We start from the raw sequence: 17,615 nt of genomic DNA on the forward strand, positions 1-17,615 counted from the left end.
CTCCGACCCGGAGCGGCCCAGCGCCTTCCCTTCGGTCCCGCGGGACCCTAGGACTAGCGGGCCGGGATGGATCCGGTCGCCTCGTAGCCCCATTCGCGCCGCGGCCCTTCCCCCTCCCCGACCGCCCGCCGCTGCCCGGCCCGGCCTGACGTCCGCGGGCCCCGGGCCGGCTCGGTACCTGAGAGGGGCTCTTTGTTGAACGCCGCGTCCGGGCCCTACTTCCTCGACGGCGCCCGCGTCCTTGTCCCTGCGCCGGCCTGCCGCTCCGGGTCTCGCGCTGCTGCTGCCACCCGCCCGTTGCAGCGCGCGTCCTCTCCAAGACCGAGGAGGCGCGTACTGTCGCCGCCGCCGCCGCCGCACCACGTTCCCCACCCGGGGCTGCGTCACCGAGAGACACGTTCCCGGCCAGCGTGGGTCGGCGCCCAGCGGCCCGCCCGACCGCGCTGGCCGCGGGACCAGAGTGCCGCCCTGAGGCCTGTAGAGGGCACGACACCCTCGACCGCGCCGCCGCGCCCCCCAGCCCAGCACGCCTTTTCGGAGCCTGGATTTTCTCTCCTGCTCACAGAGATTAGGGACACCTCCCGGGAAATCACCGAACCGTCCCCAGATTCGTCAGGTAAACTTGGACGGTGACGGGCCGAGGGAGAAGGGTGGGCACGAGGGCGATGGAAACGCACTTCAATAAAAGGTACGTTGAGGACACTGGGCCAGAAGTAACCAGGCTGTGGGGCGGTGGGGAAGGAGGTGGGGAAGTGCCTGGTTAACTCAGCCGCGGCACACCCTACTGCACCTTCCGGTTTTGCAAACCATTCCTAGTGGTACCAGTTTGAGGCTGCACTGCTCACCTACACAACCTGTCCTTTACTGAAGTTTTTTTTTTTTTTTTTTTCTGAAAGTCCCAGTTTCTAGGAAGTTTCAAAGGCCTATGTCCTTGTTGGGCACAATGACAGTATTGCATTTTTAATGATATCAGAAGTTCTGTAAGGGCTAAAACAAACTGCTGGCTCTGCCACTTCCTCAGTAAGTGATCTGGGACAAGACATTGTATCTGGCAACATCTCAACATCCTTATCTTAGCTTGAAGCGGGTAAGATTTTGCACCTGACACCCAAGAAAGAGTTATCAAGGGTTTTATAGGATTGTAAAGAGGGTTAATCAATTATAAGAGGTTTTAAAATACTTTACAATGCACAGAGTACTGAACAGGAGTTGAGGGGAGTAATTTGGCTGATATTTCACAAACTGTTTTGCAGTTTCAGTTCCAATCTCGTTCTGACCGTAGAAATAAAGTTACCGACTTCATACTGGTAATGTTATTTCTGGAGCCCAATAGAGATTTTCAATAGAAAAACCAGATAACATTCAGCCACTGCATTTACTGACTGAAAAATCCCCAAAGAACAATTTGCAGATGATGACATGGCACTTTGAACATACAATTCAATTCTGTTCTTGGGAATTATACTCCTTATTGTTGACAATATAATCAATTGTATAATGTAGAAATTAAATTCACACCTTAACAGAACAGGGAATATATGTATTTTCTTGTGCCTCATGCATAAAGGGCACTTATTTAGTGAATATAAGTAAGCCTAGATTTACATGCTCCATGGACAAAGCCTATGTGTTTGCTGCATTTGAAAAAATTGTTGAAGAACAGTTCCTTCTTTCAGAGATTCTTGGCACTTGTTTTGGTGGGCACATACTTTTGGCTTCAATGACTGAAAACCTCTTCACATGTTCTATTGGTAACTTAGTACTTATTTACTGTCCTAGATTCATTTTGGGTTCCCAGCCCATTGCTGTGTAGGCACACACACAGCCCTATTGGATTGATCCTTTCTCCAGTCTGAACTGTATTTATTCTTATTTATAACTGCATTATTCCACAGAGAATTTCAAACAGCATACAGAAATTATATACTTATTTTTATCTTGTATAAAAATAGGTAAGTGGGGAAACTGGCATGAGTTAAAGAGGGGAAAATGGGAAACCAGAACAATGCAACATATGGACCAAAGAAGAGGGTTTTATAATGTTTTTGAGATTAAGATGAACCAATTGATGGAGAGGCACAACTTTTCCTGATGCTAAGACTTCAGAAAGATTTATCTCATGAGCCTTCATAAAGTGGAAGTTCTGAATGCCTGGTTTGAGACAAGGATATTCTTCTGACATTCCTTTAAGCATGTTATTCTTGATACACAATATTTAAAATGAATTAGTCAATAAAAAGTTTGAGGTCATAGGCTTCAATAAGACTCTGGAGTGCAGATATTTTATGTTGCCAGTAATTGCAGATCCATATGCTTTATCTATCAATCCAGAAGCGGATAGCATGGAAAAAGCCAAGATTCTATGCGGTGGTTTAAAAATTTGTCTGCTATAATCATCATTTTTACTTGTACCACAAATGATGCAAAGAGGAAAACATTTGCTTAATCTAACTCCAAAAGAATTTTAAAGATTTTTTTAATACTGACTGAGTTAATTTTAACAAGATCAATGATGTGGGATGGTTGGTAGAAAAATTCAATTTCATTATAATAAAAGTATAGTGAGTAACTTAATTTTACATCTTAAATAATGAAGCATGTAATTTCAAGATTGAAAGTGATATAAAATAAACCATTTTAACTAACATTGTAAAGAAACTCTTACAAACTACCCAATTTTATAATGATAACATATGGAATAAGAATAAATATGGTTTAATAAGTTCTTCATCCCAAATTAGTTATCACATGTGTCTTCATAATATCTGGCCTGTAAATATTTAGCTTTTAGTCTTATCCATATAACGAACTGTCATGGTTTGCTCTATACTCTGAACTGTTTTTTCCTTCTTTCCAAGTTCTTCAGTAAAATGCTAATTGTAATTTGTGACCTCTAGTTTCAAGTTCAACTTTAGCCAAGGCTAAACAATAGAAAAAATTGTGATCATAATATTTTTATTATCCATATAGCTAAAGTTCACAATTCATCATCCAATAGAAAATGGCCAATTAAAACCTTCAAGTGTGATTGGCAGAGTATAAGGAGGACAATGTTTTTAGTCTATGGAACATATAGGTTTGAGTAATATAATCTCTCTATTTTTATATTTTTGTTTAGTTGTTGATGGGCCTTTATTTTATTTATTTATTTATTTATATGCAGTGCTGAGAATCCAACCCAGTGCCTCACACATGATAGACAAGTGCTCTACCGCTGAGCTACAACCCAGGCCCTAAGTAATATGATCTTTTGGTGAACCTTCCAACATAAACTATTTGCAAAATGTAACTTTATGTGACTGAACTGACTGTTCCATAGAGTTGTTAAATATGAATTAATTTAACGTTAGAAGATATTACCACAATTATGATTTGGATTTTCATATAGATGGTATTAAACTGTCCTTTTTATGACCAATTGTCTTTAAAGGCTAAAACAATATTTTCAAAGTATAGGAAAATTCTTATATTTTGTTCTGAAGAATAATAGAATATGTATCTTATTTAGAATCAGGATTCAGTCATTTTGAGAGCTTTAAGAAGAGGTGAGGAAAATACTGCACATTTATTTTTTTTAATACAGCTTGAATTGATCTTTGGATATGTTAAGAAGCTGCTGTTTCTATTGTTTTCTCACATTAAAATAGGTGAAATATGTACACCTGTAATCCTAGTGGCTCTGGAGACTGAGGCAGGATGATTATAAGTTCAAAGCCAGCCTCAGCAATGTAGCAAGGCCCTCAGCAACTTAATGAGACCCTAACTCAAAATAAAATTTAAACAGTGGTCTGGGGATGTGGCTCAATGGTTAAATGCCCCTGGGTTCAATCCCTGGTACAAAAATAAATAAATAAAAATTTAAATAAAATAAAATAAGTGAAATGTTCAGAAGCAGTACCTAAAGTGTATGTGTTCCTCACATACACTAGAACTGGGAGCAGAGGAGGACACCATGGCTGGCTGTGCCCTGTCCTACAGATACATAGCTCTTTCAGGATTCTGACAAGTTCTCCTTTTGAAGATAGGTAAGATGATAATGGTTTTCCACTGTTGTTAGTCTCAAGGTGCTTCATTATCTCTTGTTGGTTCCCTTAACCCTGTCCTCATTTTTATAAACAGCCCTTTCATTAGATTCTCTTTCTGTATTATCTCTTTCTTCCCAGACCTGTGATTGGTACAGTTACATGAATTGCAAATAGTATTAGAAAAAAACCTCAAGATGGCTTTCAGGGGTGGTGTTTTATAGCTGACAATTGCCTGTGTAAACTCTTGGCCTAGGAAAATGGAACAATGGTATTCTATAGTATGGAGTGGCATCACAGTTATTTAAATATCTATTAGTAGTGACAAGAAATGGCGTGCCAATGGAGGACACAGTATTGAAAGTTCAATGTCTAGCACTTAACAGCTATGATAGTCATAATTACTAAAATTGTAGTGTCATTTGGCTGTTCTCACTGCTTTGGTGAGAACACACACATTCTCTCTCTCTCTCTCTCTTTCTCACACACACACACACGCACACACACAGAAACAACTTGGATTCCATGAGGCATGAGTAGAAAACCAGAAAGTTTCTTTGACAGCTTTGAAGAAATTCATTATCTCTCATAGTTGCCAAGCAGAAATGGCTGAGGATCAAGCTCAGGGTCTGACTATACAGGCTTTGGCGTTGTAGTGTCAATTAAATGTGAGAGGTAGTTCTATTATGCTAAAGTAAGGGCACTAGTGGAGATCTGGGACTCTTTGACATGGGATGTAGGCATCTGAGTAAAGATAAATGAGGATGAGACTCTGAACAAGAGTTAGAGCTTCAGCGTAGCCAGGATGGAGAAGCCCAAGGCCTGGTCTTGGAGGAGAATGCTTGTACACTGAAGATGTTATAGTATCTTACCAAATACTTACCTAATAGATGTTGGCACTGAAAATAACCTCTGCAGTCTCAAGATAACACCTGAAATTAAGATTTTATGTATTGAGTTGAGCATCTAAGAATCCTTCTAAGTGGGTTACTTGAAGCTTTTAATTAATAATAGCTTACAGTTTATTCTGCTTGAGATGCCAGAATTTCTCGTACTGAGAGTAAGGAATCTAAAGGTTCAGGGAGATGGGAATGTTGAATTTATTCTATTATGTGCATCCTGCTTAGTCATGTTTATTCATTCCACCTCTAGAAGAGTCCATAAAACTTGCTTTCATCAAGATATTGAATGGGGAGGGCACAGAAAATGTGACTCTTTTCAATAGGTTGGAGATGATAATGCCACTGTGAAATATTGAGATAATGGTAAAAGTCAGGTGGCATAACTATCAAAGACATGTTCAGTACAATTACTGTGATGATCCTCATGAAGAAAAGATATTCAAGATATTTGATTGCAAGAATATAGGATGGATTCCCAAGTTTCTAAAAAAGCATGCTTAAGCACTGCTTTATATATGTAAAGAAAAAATTCTAGGATTGATGGACAGAAACCTAAAGGAAGTCACTATTCCAGAGATTCAAGACATATTATCCAATTCCTGGTCTTAAATCAGTTCACAAACCTGGAATCCTTTAATTAAAAGAGAGGCCATACTCCTTTGAGGAAGGATCCTGTAGTGCAGGCAAGTATAGAAAGCAAACCTTCCCTGTGGCCATTTCCAGAGGAACCAATGGATTTACCAGGATGATTGTGAACTGAGGAATGCACAATTCTCATACCTTCTGAAGACTAATAGATAATGGCACTGAAAATAACCTCTGCTGTCTCAAGATAACACCAGAATTATTCTAGTGATCAGAGTAGGGATTTAAGAAAGTCAAGTATTTTCTTGATTCAGATCCATTTCATTATAGAGTCCAGTGGAATTAAAGATCCATTCTGGGAATATTTTTCCAGTTCCAAAATGTATGTGGGAATAGAAACCTGACATGTTGTTTATGATTGTGAACTAAGGAATGCAGAAGTCACATTCCTCAGGACTACTACAATTGATGGGGCCAAAAGTAATATCTCAGCTAACCCCTCCCCTGTGTCTAAGTATAAAATTGATATTATATTTTATCACTGGGAAAATTAGAGATTAGTGCTACCATTAACAATCTGAAAGATAAAAATCTTTATCTTTTAATGTATCTGTTTGGCTTATGCAATAGTGTCTTAGTTTATTTTATGCTGTTATAACAGTGGAAAATTCATAAAGAAAAGAAATTTATTTCTCACAATTGTGGAGGCTGGGAAGTCCTACATCAAGATGCCAGCATCTGGTAAAAGCCTTAGTGCTGTTTTATCCCTTAGTAGGCAGAAGGGTAAGAGATTGCTAGTCTGCAAATTTGAGTGGGGAAGAGAGGAGCAAACTCATCCTTTTATCAGGAACCCACTCCCAAGATAACAGCATTAAGCCATATATGAGGCAGAGCCCTCATTATCTAATTTTCTCTTAAAAGTCCCACCTTTCAATACTGTTAAGTTTAGAACACATGAACTTTAAAGGACACATTCAAATCATAGCAAATCACTGAATTAGCTTTGGAAAATGGGGATTATTAAAAAATTAATCAAACATTAAAACCAATCATATTTGTAGTTCTACATGTAGGATCTTTACTACAGCAAATCAGTACAACCCTTGGCACCTAGAATATAGCCGTTGACCTGAAACCCAGAATGGTTTTTTTTTCCAATTCCCATCAGCTGAACTAATCAGAAGCAATTTACCTTTCTATGACTGTGATAGCATTATCATTGCCTTACTTTTTCTGCTCTGTGATAGAGTATCATTTCAGAGGGACCTTTGTTTCCTTGATATCCACCAGAACATCATGATAGTCTATTATTTTGATGGCATTATGCAAATAGGATCTGATAAGTAGGAAGTAGCAACTATCCTAGATACTTTTAAAAACACTGTATCTTCCAGGTATAATATAATGGTGCTCATCTGTATTCCAAGAGTCTCAGAATGCTGAAGTTCAAGGCCAGCTTGGGTAACTTAGCAAGACCATCTTAAAATAAAATAAAAAGGGCTGGGGATGTAGCTTAGTGGTAAAGCACCCCTTAATTCAATCTCCAGTACTGCAAAAAACAAAAACCCTGCACATGATATTTCCTTAAGGGGCTCATGAACATTTAGCTGAAGAAGAAAAAGTTCTAGCCTGGCTCATGATATGTGAGCACCAGCCTGAAGTAGCCAGCCACTGAATTATGGCCCCATTCCATAATTGAGTGGTCCTGAGAGATAGTGATGAAGAGAAATTCTCCCAGTGGACATAACTTTGAATAATGCATCTAATTGTCCTCTTTGTTAGGAGAAGAGTTGGCCTGAGGTATAAATCTATAATGATTTATGCTTAGTAGCTAATAGGTTGGTCAATGACTTGGAAAGAAGAAGATTTGCAATAAGAAAGTCATTGAGAAAGGTATTATGGATGGATTTTCAAAATTGCCCAAAATGTGAAAATGTTTATGAAGTACATTGCTCCCCACCACAGGACATATATTCTGATAATCAGTTATGTATGATGATCTGTCCTATGAATGCCAGTGAGCCTCTTTACCCAGTCACTCTAGTGCTTGCTTAATGAGTCTATATGGCAATAGGAATTTAGGATAAGAGTAGATTCAACAACATGGACTTCTGCTTGCCATGTATAATTCAATTACTGCTACTGCAGAGTGTTTGAACTGCTTATAGAAAAAGTCATTGCACAGACTCCAGTATGATATTGTCCCCAGTATGATCTATCAACCATATGGTAGAAATTTAATTACATTAGATCCCTTCTATGGAAGGCAGAGTAATTTACCTTCCCTGTCTATAAACTACCAGCACCACAATTCATGGACTTCTAGAGTGCCTTATTCATCACCAGGTGTCACAAACAGCAGGATCTTTGAGAAAGAAACTGATTTTACTCTGGGGAAATTGTGGCACCATGGTTACGTTCATGGAATTAGTTGATTTTACCCCAAACCCATCACTTAAGAAGTAGCTAGTTAGATAGAATGGAGGAAAGGTCTGCTGAAGAATCAGTTGTATTGCTATATGACAGAGAACTCCTGTGAAGATATGGTATAGGAATTAATCCTAGTAGTCCCTTTATGTTGCCATTTTCCCTATATTCAGAATGTATGAACCTGGGAACTAAGGGGTAAATGTCGGAGTGACTCGTCTATTATTCCTAATAACTTGAATTTTTGTCTCTACAGTCTTGGAGCTTGCTGGGTTTAAAGACCCTAGTGTCCAAGGAACAGACACTTGTACCAGATAACACAGTTATAATTCTATTAAATAGGAAGTTCAACTGACCACCTGGCCATTTTGGAGCCTTCAGACCACTGAACCAACAATTAGAGAGGGGGGTCATTGTACTAATCAGGGTGATTGATCCTAGTTATCACAGGGAAATTGGTCTTGCTCCACAAAGGCAATAAAGAGGGTGCTTCTTAGTAGTCACATGTCTCCTATTATTGGACACTGGGAACTTGCTGCAACCCAGTAAAGATAAGGTCACTAAGGACTTAGAGACTATAGGAGAGAAGTTTGGGTCAGTTCACCAGATGAGGTATTAGTAGAGGGTAATGAGGAAAATGGAAGCTATAATTATTACCATGGGCTATGGGCCCAATAACTACCCTTTCTCCTCTTTCTTTACTATTAGAACCTCAGCTTGATTGACTTTTTTCCAATGGTTATGTCCTTCAGTGGAGACTGAGACATTCTCCCATCCTGGGGGATAAATTTGAGTCCAGCCTCATTCTTCTTATTCAAGAAATACTTTAGGATTAGACAATTCTAGACAGTGACCAGAAGGAAAAGTCTGTCAGCATGTTCCTAGGAAGACTTCTCTTGCTCTTATCAAGGTGCTTATGACACAGACATGCCTTTTTCTGTTTAGGTGTGGCAACCTGCCTCTAATGACTGGAATGCAAATGCTGTTTTAAAACTATGAGAGAAGCCAGCAGTAGAATAGAATCCAATGCACTGAGGATGCTTTACCTTTTCTGGATTGGTCTGTGCTTAGACATGGTTATTTCCCAATATCTTTTCCCCCTTTTATATTAGGCACCCTAAATTTTAGTTACATACATGGTATATTTATTAACTAGGTGGAACATGGTAAGTCAATGATATTTGAGAAGAGATGATATTTGAGAGTTTTTTGAGAGTTTTATGAGAGTAAGTATCCTCCATTTTGTTTAAGCTAGTTTGAGGTACATCCCAAAACATTCTGATTGATATAAATATTTTTGCTACTTACAGAGGGAGGGAACAAATGGGGGCATCAACTACTAGAAACTCCTGATCAAGGAAGCCCTTTACTTTTTTTTTTTTATTAGAGCTTTATAGTTATACATAGTATTTGTATTCATCCTGAGAAACTCATGTGTGGAATTCTATTTCAGTTTCTGCTCCCTTTTCCTTCCTTCCCTTTCCCTCCCTGTCTCCTTCCAGTCCTCCTCCCCTCTCCCTTCCTGTGCTTTACTAGACTTCCCTTCTGGAAGCCCTTTACTTATGATAGTATAAAATGAGCAACTTAAAGGAGCCAACAGAAGAAAAAATAATTGAAGACACAGAAGGGAAAGAATAATTTATGGATTAACATTTTAGAGAAGGAAGGAAGAGGAAGAGTACTTAATACATATGGAGGAATATCATTTTTAATTGAAAATAAGGTTGACGTTTGACTTTAAAAAAACTTTATAAGATATAATTCAAGTACCATACAATTCACAATTTAAGTTGTACAATTCAGCAATTTTTATGCTCTAATTTCTCCCCAGTATCCCATACTCCGCCTATCAGCCCTAAGTAACAATTAGCTTCCTTTTTGTATATGTAGATTTTCCTATTCTAGGAACTTCATTTAAATGAAATCATACAATTTGTGGTCTTTGTGGCTGGCTTCTTTCACTTGGCATAATATTTTTCAGGGCCATCCATGTTGTAGCATATATTAGTACTTAATTTTTTATGACCAAGTAATATTATGGTACATGAATATAAACCATATTGTGTTTTCCCATTCATTAGTTATTTAGAATTTGGGTTATTTCTGTCTTTGAATATTATTATTAATCTTGTTATAAACTTACTGTGCATGTTTTTGTGTGGACATATTTTGTAATTTCCTTGGGATATATATATATATATATATATATATATATATATATATGATTCCTAGTTCATGTTAATCCCTTGTTTAACTTTTTGAATAACTACAAGACTGTATTCTAAAGTGACTGCACCATTTTTTATTCCTACCACCAGAGTGTAAGGATGTCAATTTCTCAACATCCTCATCGACACTTGTTGTTGTCTTTCTGACTACAGTTAACCCAGTAGGCAATGAAATGGTATCTTATTGTGATTTTGATTTGCATTTTGCTAATAACCAAAGATGTTGAGCATCTTTTCATGTCCTTATGGCCATTTGTATGTCTTCTATGGATGAATGCCTATTTAAATCTTTTGCCTATTTTAAAAAATTGAGTTATTTGCATTTTATTTAATACCTCAGCTTCCGATTCAATACCATAAAGTTCATTCTATCTTCTTTCTTTCTTCTTCCTTATTATGCTTTACTTCCGGTATTAAAAATGACCCCTCTCATTATGCACCACATATTTATTCAGTCCTAGAACATAAATAAAATAATTTCAGAATTTCTAATTCCTATAAGCTGGGAGAAAAAAGTTCCAAACTAGAGTGCAATGTTTGTATATAGTTCTTTTTGTCTTTAGGCTTGTAGCATGCAGTAAATGCATTCTACATCCTTCAGTGTAGTTTTGTCATTTACCTACAATACAATTAGGTTCACTTTTTTTTAACTGCTTGCAATTCCATTTTTAGTTCTCACCATATTGTGGTTAGTTTTAATTATTTATCCATTTTGGAGAATGAGAAACAGTACCATGGTTCTAAGAATCAGTTATACAAAAAGTTTACACTTAGAGAATAGTACCTCCAATCCTTATGACCTACTCCATTCTCCTTTGTTTCTTCTCTGTTCTTACTATCTCCCATAGGTAAACAATCTCTTTGGCTTCTGTTTTATTCTGATTGTATTTATTTTGCACAGATGAACAAGACATTTCTTTTTTTTTTTCACATTCTTTCTTACAGAAAAGTTATATTATCAGCCTCTTGACACCCCTCCCCGCCATTTAACAGGAGGGAGATTACTTTCACTAGTTCATAAAGTTCTTCTGTATTCTTTTTTTATAACTATGTAGCATTTTATTGTGTAGATATATTATAAGTTATTTAAACCCTTTTCTATGTATGTGTATTTATCTTGTTTCCAATATTTTACAGTTACAAAAAAATCCACAATAAATAACCATGTATATTTGTATTTTCATATAATTGAACATTTTCCCCAAAGTTCATTAAAATCATCATTTAAAAAAAATAAATGTCTTCTAGTAATGGCTATTAAAAGACTCAAGAAACAGTGACACTTCAGCCCACAGTAAGCACAACAGCACCCAGACCTTTTTTTCTAAATACCTTATAGCTAGCCAAAACATTTCTTCATTAAAGGAGCCAGATCTTTTTGGAGAAATAGCTAATTCCAGTTCTGAAGCAGGGAAAATAAAACAGAAAACCTGGAATATTTCCTTGTGCCAGAAAACAAGGAAATATTCAAAGACAAATCATGCACATGTTAAAAGGACACAGGAGATGGTTCATAGGTACAGGGGTGAAGAAATTTCTCTTCAGTATGTTTTCATTAGTGTTTGGGGAATGTAATTCTGTTGAACCATGCTCTTTTAAAACTATTATGTAAACTTGGTTTACAGTGTTCAGAGCTCTTAGGTTGCTAGAACTACTGACTGAAATATGGAATGCGTAAGATGATTTGGCAGCAGTGGGTAAGAGAGTTTGGTTTCTAACATGTGATTTTGTAATGCTGGTAAGAAAACTGAGTAGAGATAACTTCAGGCAGTTGTAAGGTCATCTCTGGTGTGATGATTCTTTCTCCTTAAGAGTACATAAGACTAGATATACAGATTTGACAATCAGCATCATTGTGGTCCTATCTCAAGTCATCATAGGAATTTCACTGAGAGTGCAGGGTGGAGAGTAGCTTTTGATGAACAGTAAGCAGAGACCAAGAATATGGTCCTTAAAAGGCTAGCAGTGGTCTTTTAAAGAGAACTGATCAGTAGATAGTGTGGGTAACAACCAAATGCTGGGATGAAGAAAACTGAGAAAATGAAAAATGGGCTGAAAGTATCTTGTGGGTCAGGTAACATGAAGCGACAGTGTTTCTAGGATATTGACAACAACTAAGTTTGTAGGCAGAAAGAAGTAGCAAAAAAGGAGAGATCAAGGAATATATATATATATATATATATATATATATATATATATATATATATTTTAGTTAGTTACAGATGGACACAGTGTCTTTATTTTTATGTGGTGCTGAGGATTGAACCCAGTACCTCACACATGCGAGGTAAGTGCTCTACCACTGAGCCACAACCCCAAGAATATTTTTAAAAAGTATTTATTACCTTTTGCTTTTTCATTCAAAATTGTCTGCAACCTTTATGTCTGCCAAGGCCCATCTACACTATGTAGTATTATTTTACTTCAAATATTTGCTATTGGGGGCTGGGGCTGGAGCTCAGCAGTAAAGCACTCGCCTAGCACCACATAAAAATAAACAAATAAAGTAAAGGTATTAGGTTCGACTACAATTAAAAAAAAATTGCTATTGTCTATATAGCTCCATACTTCATCTCTGCAAATCTTGTGGGGAAATGTTACACACTAGATGTTGAGCTACTTACAGTTTATGATGAATCTTCAGGTTTAATTGATCTTCTTGATCCAAATTTTTCTAATCTGATTTTAAAATATAACCCGCTTAGTATACAAATACAAAATGATACCCTCTTTATTATCATAACCTTACTTTTAAAATGGAAAAAAATAAAGATGACTCTTGGAGAAAAATTATTTTAACTACTTTGGGTATATAAATATTCCAGCATGTTTGTACTAATATGTAACTGTCCTAGGAAGCAGGTATTTGGATATCCAGAATAATACAGTATATTGGGTTGTGAATTTCTGTCATCAATAATGCTGTTAAATTCTTTGAGAGAATGTGTGCAAAGGGGTGCTGTTTATTTATGTGTGTTTTCCTTTGAAAACGTTGCAGTACGTCGTCTGTCACTGTCTTCGCGCTTTGGGGGTGGGCTGAGGTAGGAGGGTGTGACGCTGGTATTTGTGTGAACTCGGGCTGTGATGCTGAGCTTGGTTCATCCCTTTCTCCTCCCTTTTCCTCCCCGCTCCTTCCCACCAGCGCCACAGCAACATCCTCAGAGTCTGAGCGAACTGCGCCCAGCCTAGGCATTGAGAGCCTCCCACCGCCAGCAACCTGCGGCCGGAGTGAAGACAGGGAGGGCAGTGACAGCGCCTCGCCTCCACTAGTCCGCAGACCACCATGGCCAAGAACCGCAGGGACAGAAACAGTTGGGGTGAGTAACAAACGGTAACTTCTGCAGCCTGCTCGGGGTCTGGCCCACCGCTTTCTGCTTTTGGACACAAGAAGGGCCAACGGTTGCCTGGTGCCAGCATCCGTGGCTGGGAGCAGGCCGCTGCCAAGCTACCCTGTAGGGCCCGAAGAACCACGGCCGAGATGCACCCGCGTCACCGAAATCGCGCTGTGGGGGCGAGGGCTGCCTCTGCGTGCAGGCCCGGCCGTCAGCTTCTTCCCCCACCCGGCGCCCGCCTCTTCGCAGCATTTGGACAGCACCCACCCGGCGCCTGCGGGGATGGGAGGTTTCCGCATCAGCCATAGGTTGGAAGGGTGGCCTTGAGTGTGGGCGGGGGGGGGGGGGCAGTCGTTACCGGCCGAGAGAGTGAGGGGTCGGGATCTTGACCAGGGGGAGCCCCAATCCCCTTTCCCCCACGAGCTGCAAGCTTGAGGGCCCAGCACGGCGCGGGCTCCGAGCGCGCTTTGGAACAATGAAGGGGAGCGCACCCGGGCGGACCGATCTTTGCGGACCCAAACACCCTGGGGGAAGGGGCACCGTCTTGGGAGTCCCGGAGCACTGCAGTACTTGTTTTAATTCGGTGGTCGGAAGGGGGAATTTGGGAAGAAGGGGAGCAAAGTTGCGGTTTCCAGTCTTCTGCCCCACCCCGACCTGCTACCGCATTCAGACCAGCCCCAAGGGTGGCTTTGTTCTTTTATTTTACCTTTTGGAGATAGTGGGCTCGTGATTCAGCACCAGGCCGAGGGGAGGGGAAAGGAGAGGCCGGGCCCTGTGGGTTCACGCCGCGAGTGGGTGGGCGGCGCTCACGCAGGCGGAGAAAAGCGAGCGCAGGGATGCAGGAGAAGTCAGGGCCCCGCCCGCTCTGCTGCCTCAGACCTGATTCTGGCTGCTCTGTGTGGGCAGGTTGGACGTCCTTTTTCGCCTTGGGCTCCCGATTTTTTGTCACAGGGCTTAACTCCCCTGCATTTTAGGAACTAAGTGCCTCTAAGGCATTTTATTTTGTCACCACTGCGGAGCTCAGCCCTCTGTGACATGAAGGATTGAGAAATATTTTGTTCATTAGCTTTTGAATTGTTACTATTTTGAAAATTCGCACCCACTAGGAGTTCAAAGCTGTTTGATTCTCTTCGGTGTTTAAGTGCCATGTCTTGTGTAATTATATGACCAAGTTGGTTATTTCAGTTTACTATTATCAAAAGACAATACATCATCTTGCCTTTGATGGTTCTGATGGTCACAGGATCAACTTGACCATTCGTGGGCCAGGCTTGCTTTTGAGAGGTTATCCAAGGTTTGTGATAGGTGTGGATAGTTAGTTGGAGCAGAGAGGTCTGTCATTAGTTGAATGAATTTAAGAGAAAGCAGTTTTATTTTCTGAGATCATCCAGTTCCAATTTTAGTAGGTGTGACTTTTGAGACAAGTTTTCTTTCCTTCTTTAAAAATCTGGATAAATGTTTTCAGAGTGTTCCCTTTCCACGCTTTCTCTTGGCCTCCAGAATAGGAATTTCTTGAACACTCACAGTTAAGGTGCTTATGTTCAGGTCACTTATGGTCTTGATCTCATCAGCTCCACCCTATTAAGAAACTGGCATATGAAACTTTATTCTGAGGATTAAAATTTTTCTTGTTTCTATTGCTTTGGATCGTTATTCTTCAGTATGTGATTGAGAAGCAAATGGTCTGGGGATGTTACTTTGAGAGACACTATCTTAGCTCATTTGTATTTGATAGAAACATATCTTAGTTTACTCAGTAGTCATTGGGACAGTTTCAACTCAAGTGACAGATTAGGAAAAGAAATGCCAGAGTCATTACATGCTCACTGAAAATTTTCACAGGAAAGAAATAGTGGAATTGTGGACTCTTACCTTGATGTTCTATGCAAATGCTTTACTACTTAGACTTCTATTTGCTTTGAATATGTATGATATAAATGATTTAGAAAATGAAGCATATGGAATAGGAGATAGAAATTTTAGCAAAGATGTTAGCCAGGTCTGTCTTAATTCCATTTTATTACCAAGCACTTAATAAGATGCCTAACATGCAGTAGGTGTTTAATGGTAGCAACAGTAGCTGTTATCAGCTATTATATGGAGTAAGCACACTAATCTTCATTTTACATACCAAAAGGTGGAGCTGGTAAATGATTTGGAGTTCAGATTCTTTTGTCTTTATCACTATTCCATACTGCCTCTCTACTGAATGGGTAATACTATCCACATAGCATAGAACTATATTTTTAAAGACACATTCATCTGTATGATTGCTTTTGGTCATTAGTCTCTTAAGTATTCATATATCTTAGCACATCTTTTTTTTTTTTTTGGCAGGTGGAAAAACCCTAAGTTTTAGGTAGGCTAAATGACTTGATGAAATTCATATATTTAGTAAGTGTGAGGATTGAGTTTAGAACCTGGGTTTTTCCCCCTAATTTATTTTCTATAACATGATACTGTGGAATATTTTTAATAAAAGATTAGGCTGGGCTGTGAGGCTAGTAGAGGAAACATGTCCTCATAGAAGCCATAGGCCTCTGATGAGAAAACAGTCATGATAGCTTAAAAAAGAAGATGGTGAACTGACCTTATCATTCTAGCTAAGTAAATATTTTTCAGACAAGTTTGAAGGGAAAAGGCAGGGATTTAAGGTAAATAGTCCAGAATTGGAAAATAGTTCTTATCCCAAGAAAAGAGCTTGCAAAATATCTGCAGGATCTGTATAGGAGAGTTAAAATTCAGATGAAGACCTTATAAGACAATGGAACAGGTATTATTTTTAATGAGTGGCCAGAGACCTGTTAGGTCTTGCCCAGACCACTGAACTTAGAAAGCAGAAAAACATCTCTGCTGTGAACCAGAGTTCAGGGATGGTGTTTAGGATCACACTCAAGAGACACACCCGGAAGCAGAACTGAGAATAGAACTAAGAATCTCACTACCTATCCCTCAGTCTACATTTAAGAAGTCTGAATATCTTTATATACTTAATGGTCAACTCTTCAAAGGTAGACATTTTATTCTTATTTTAATGTATTAGGAATCTGAGATTCAGAGAGCATAAAGAACTTGCTAGAAGCATCACAGTTTTCATTTAGAACTTAAATTCAGGATTGGCTGTGCTTCTAGAGTCCATATGATAAGGATAGGAAACTAGAATAATGTGCCAAAAGGTGTCACCACAAGCCTACTTAGGATTAAGCTGGTATAAAAAAAATCAATGCTCTATAAACTTGATCACTTTGGACTAGAAAAGTAGGTAAAGACTGTGCTAATGTGGAAAATAAAGAGGATAGATGAATATCAGAAACAGTAGCCCAGAAAGCAGTCTTTCAGTGCTGGACTAGAGCTTACTACCAGAAACAAAACAGAGTGCATATATATTTTTTTGTTGTTGTTGTTAATTTGTTTCTGTTAATGAAAGTTGCTGAAAACTTGGGATACCATATGGGGATTTGAGTTTTTTAGAATTTACAGAAACCAATGGTGCATTATTGCTTTAGAAGAATAATGTTGGCACTAAAAGTGTCAGCTTTGGCTGCCTTGAAAAAAAAAGATCTATCTTAGCGTCACAATAAAAGGCATTTGAGGAAATTATTTTCTGGAGATTTTCTAAGAGAAGTTAAAAACAATCTGGAGAACAATATAGTTATCTCTTGATCTTCTTTCTTTTCTACTTGGTTATGTTCTCTTTTTCTTAAAATGAGGCTATTTAATGTTCCTTTTTTTCCTTACCTCAATTTCTAAATATCTTACCTTCCTAAAACAAAATTGAATTTCTACCAGGTCCTACACTTACTGTATGACAGATAGTATATGTATGACATTTACTGTGGATCTCCCTCCCTCACATTTTTCTTATTAAATTTTCTTTCTCTGGGGTTGTGGTTGTGGTTCAGCAGTAGAGCGCTTAGCATGTACGAGGCACTGGGTTTGATCCTCAGCACCATATAAAAAAATAAAAAATAAATAAATACATAAATAAAATAAAAGTGTTGTGTCCAACTACAACTAAAAAAAACTTTTTAAAAATTGTCTTCCCTAAATCTTTTTTAAAATGCATTTTTTCACATGTGTGTGTGCATGTGTGTGTATGTAATTAGCACCTGCTTATAC

General features: G+C 38.7%; 1 protein-coding gene across 3 annotated transcripts in view; it reads left to right on the forward strand.

Annotated features, from left to right (window-relative positions):
- The first annotated feature begins 428 nt into the window (after window positions 1-428).
- Window positions 429-17,615, forward strand: part of Atl1 (atlastin GTPase 1) — a 68,277-nt gene continuing 51,090 nt past the window's right edge. For all 3 annotated transcript variants that reach the window (XM_071607886.1, XM_071607887.1, XM_071607885.1), the window contains exons 1-2: window positions 429-616; window positions 13,307-13,481. In XM_071607886.1, the coding sequence (XP_071463987.1) occupies window positions 13,448-13,481 (34 nt within the window). In that variant the 5' untranslated portion in view covers window positions 429-616; window positions 13,307-13,447. The remainder of the gene's footprint in view (window positions 617-13,306; window positions 13,482-17,615) is intronic.

Source organism: Marmota flaviventris, chromosome 2 (genome assembly GCF_047511675.1).
Source record: "Marmota flaviventris isolate mMarFla1 chromosome 2, mMarFla1.hap1, whole genome shotgun sequence".
Classification (NCBI taxonomy): domain Eukaryota; kingdom Metazoa; phylum Chordata; class Mammalia; order Rodentia; family Sciuridae; genus Marmota; species Marmota flaviventris.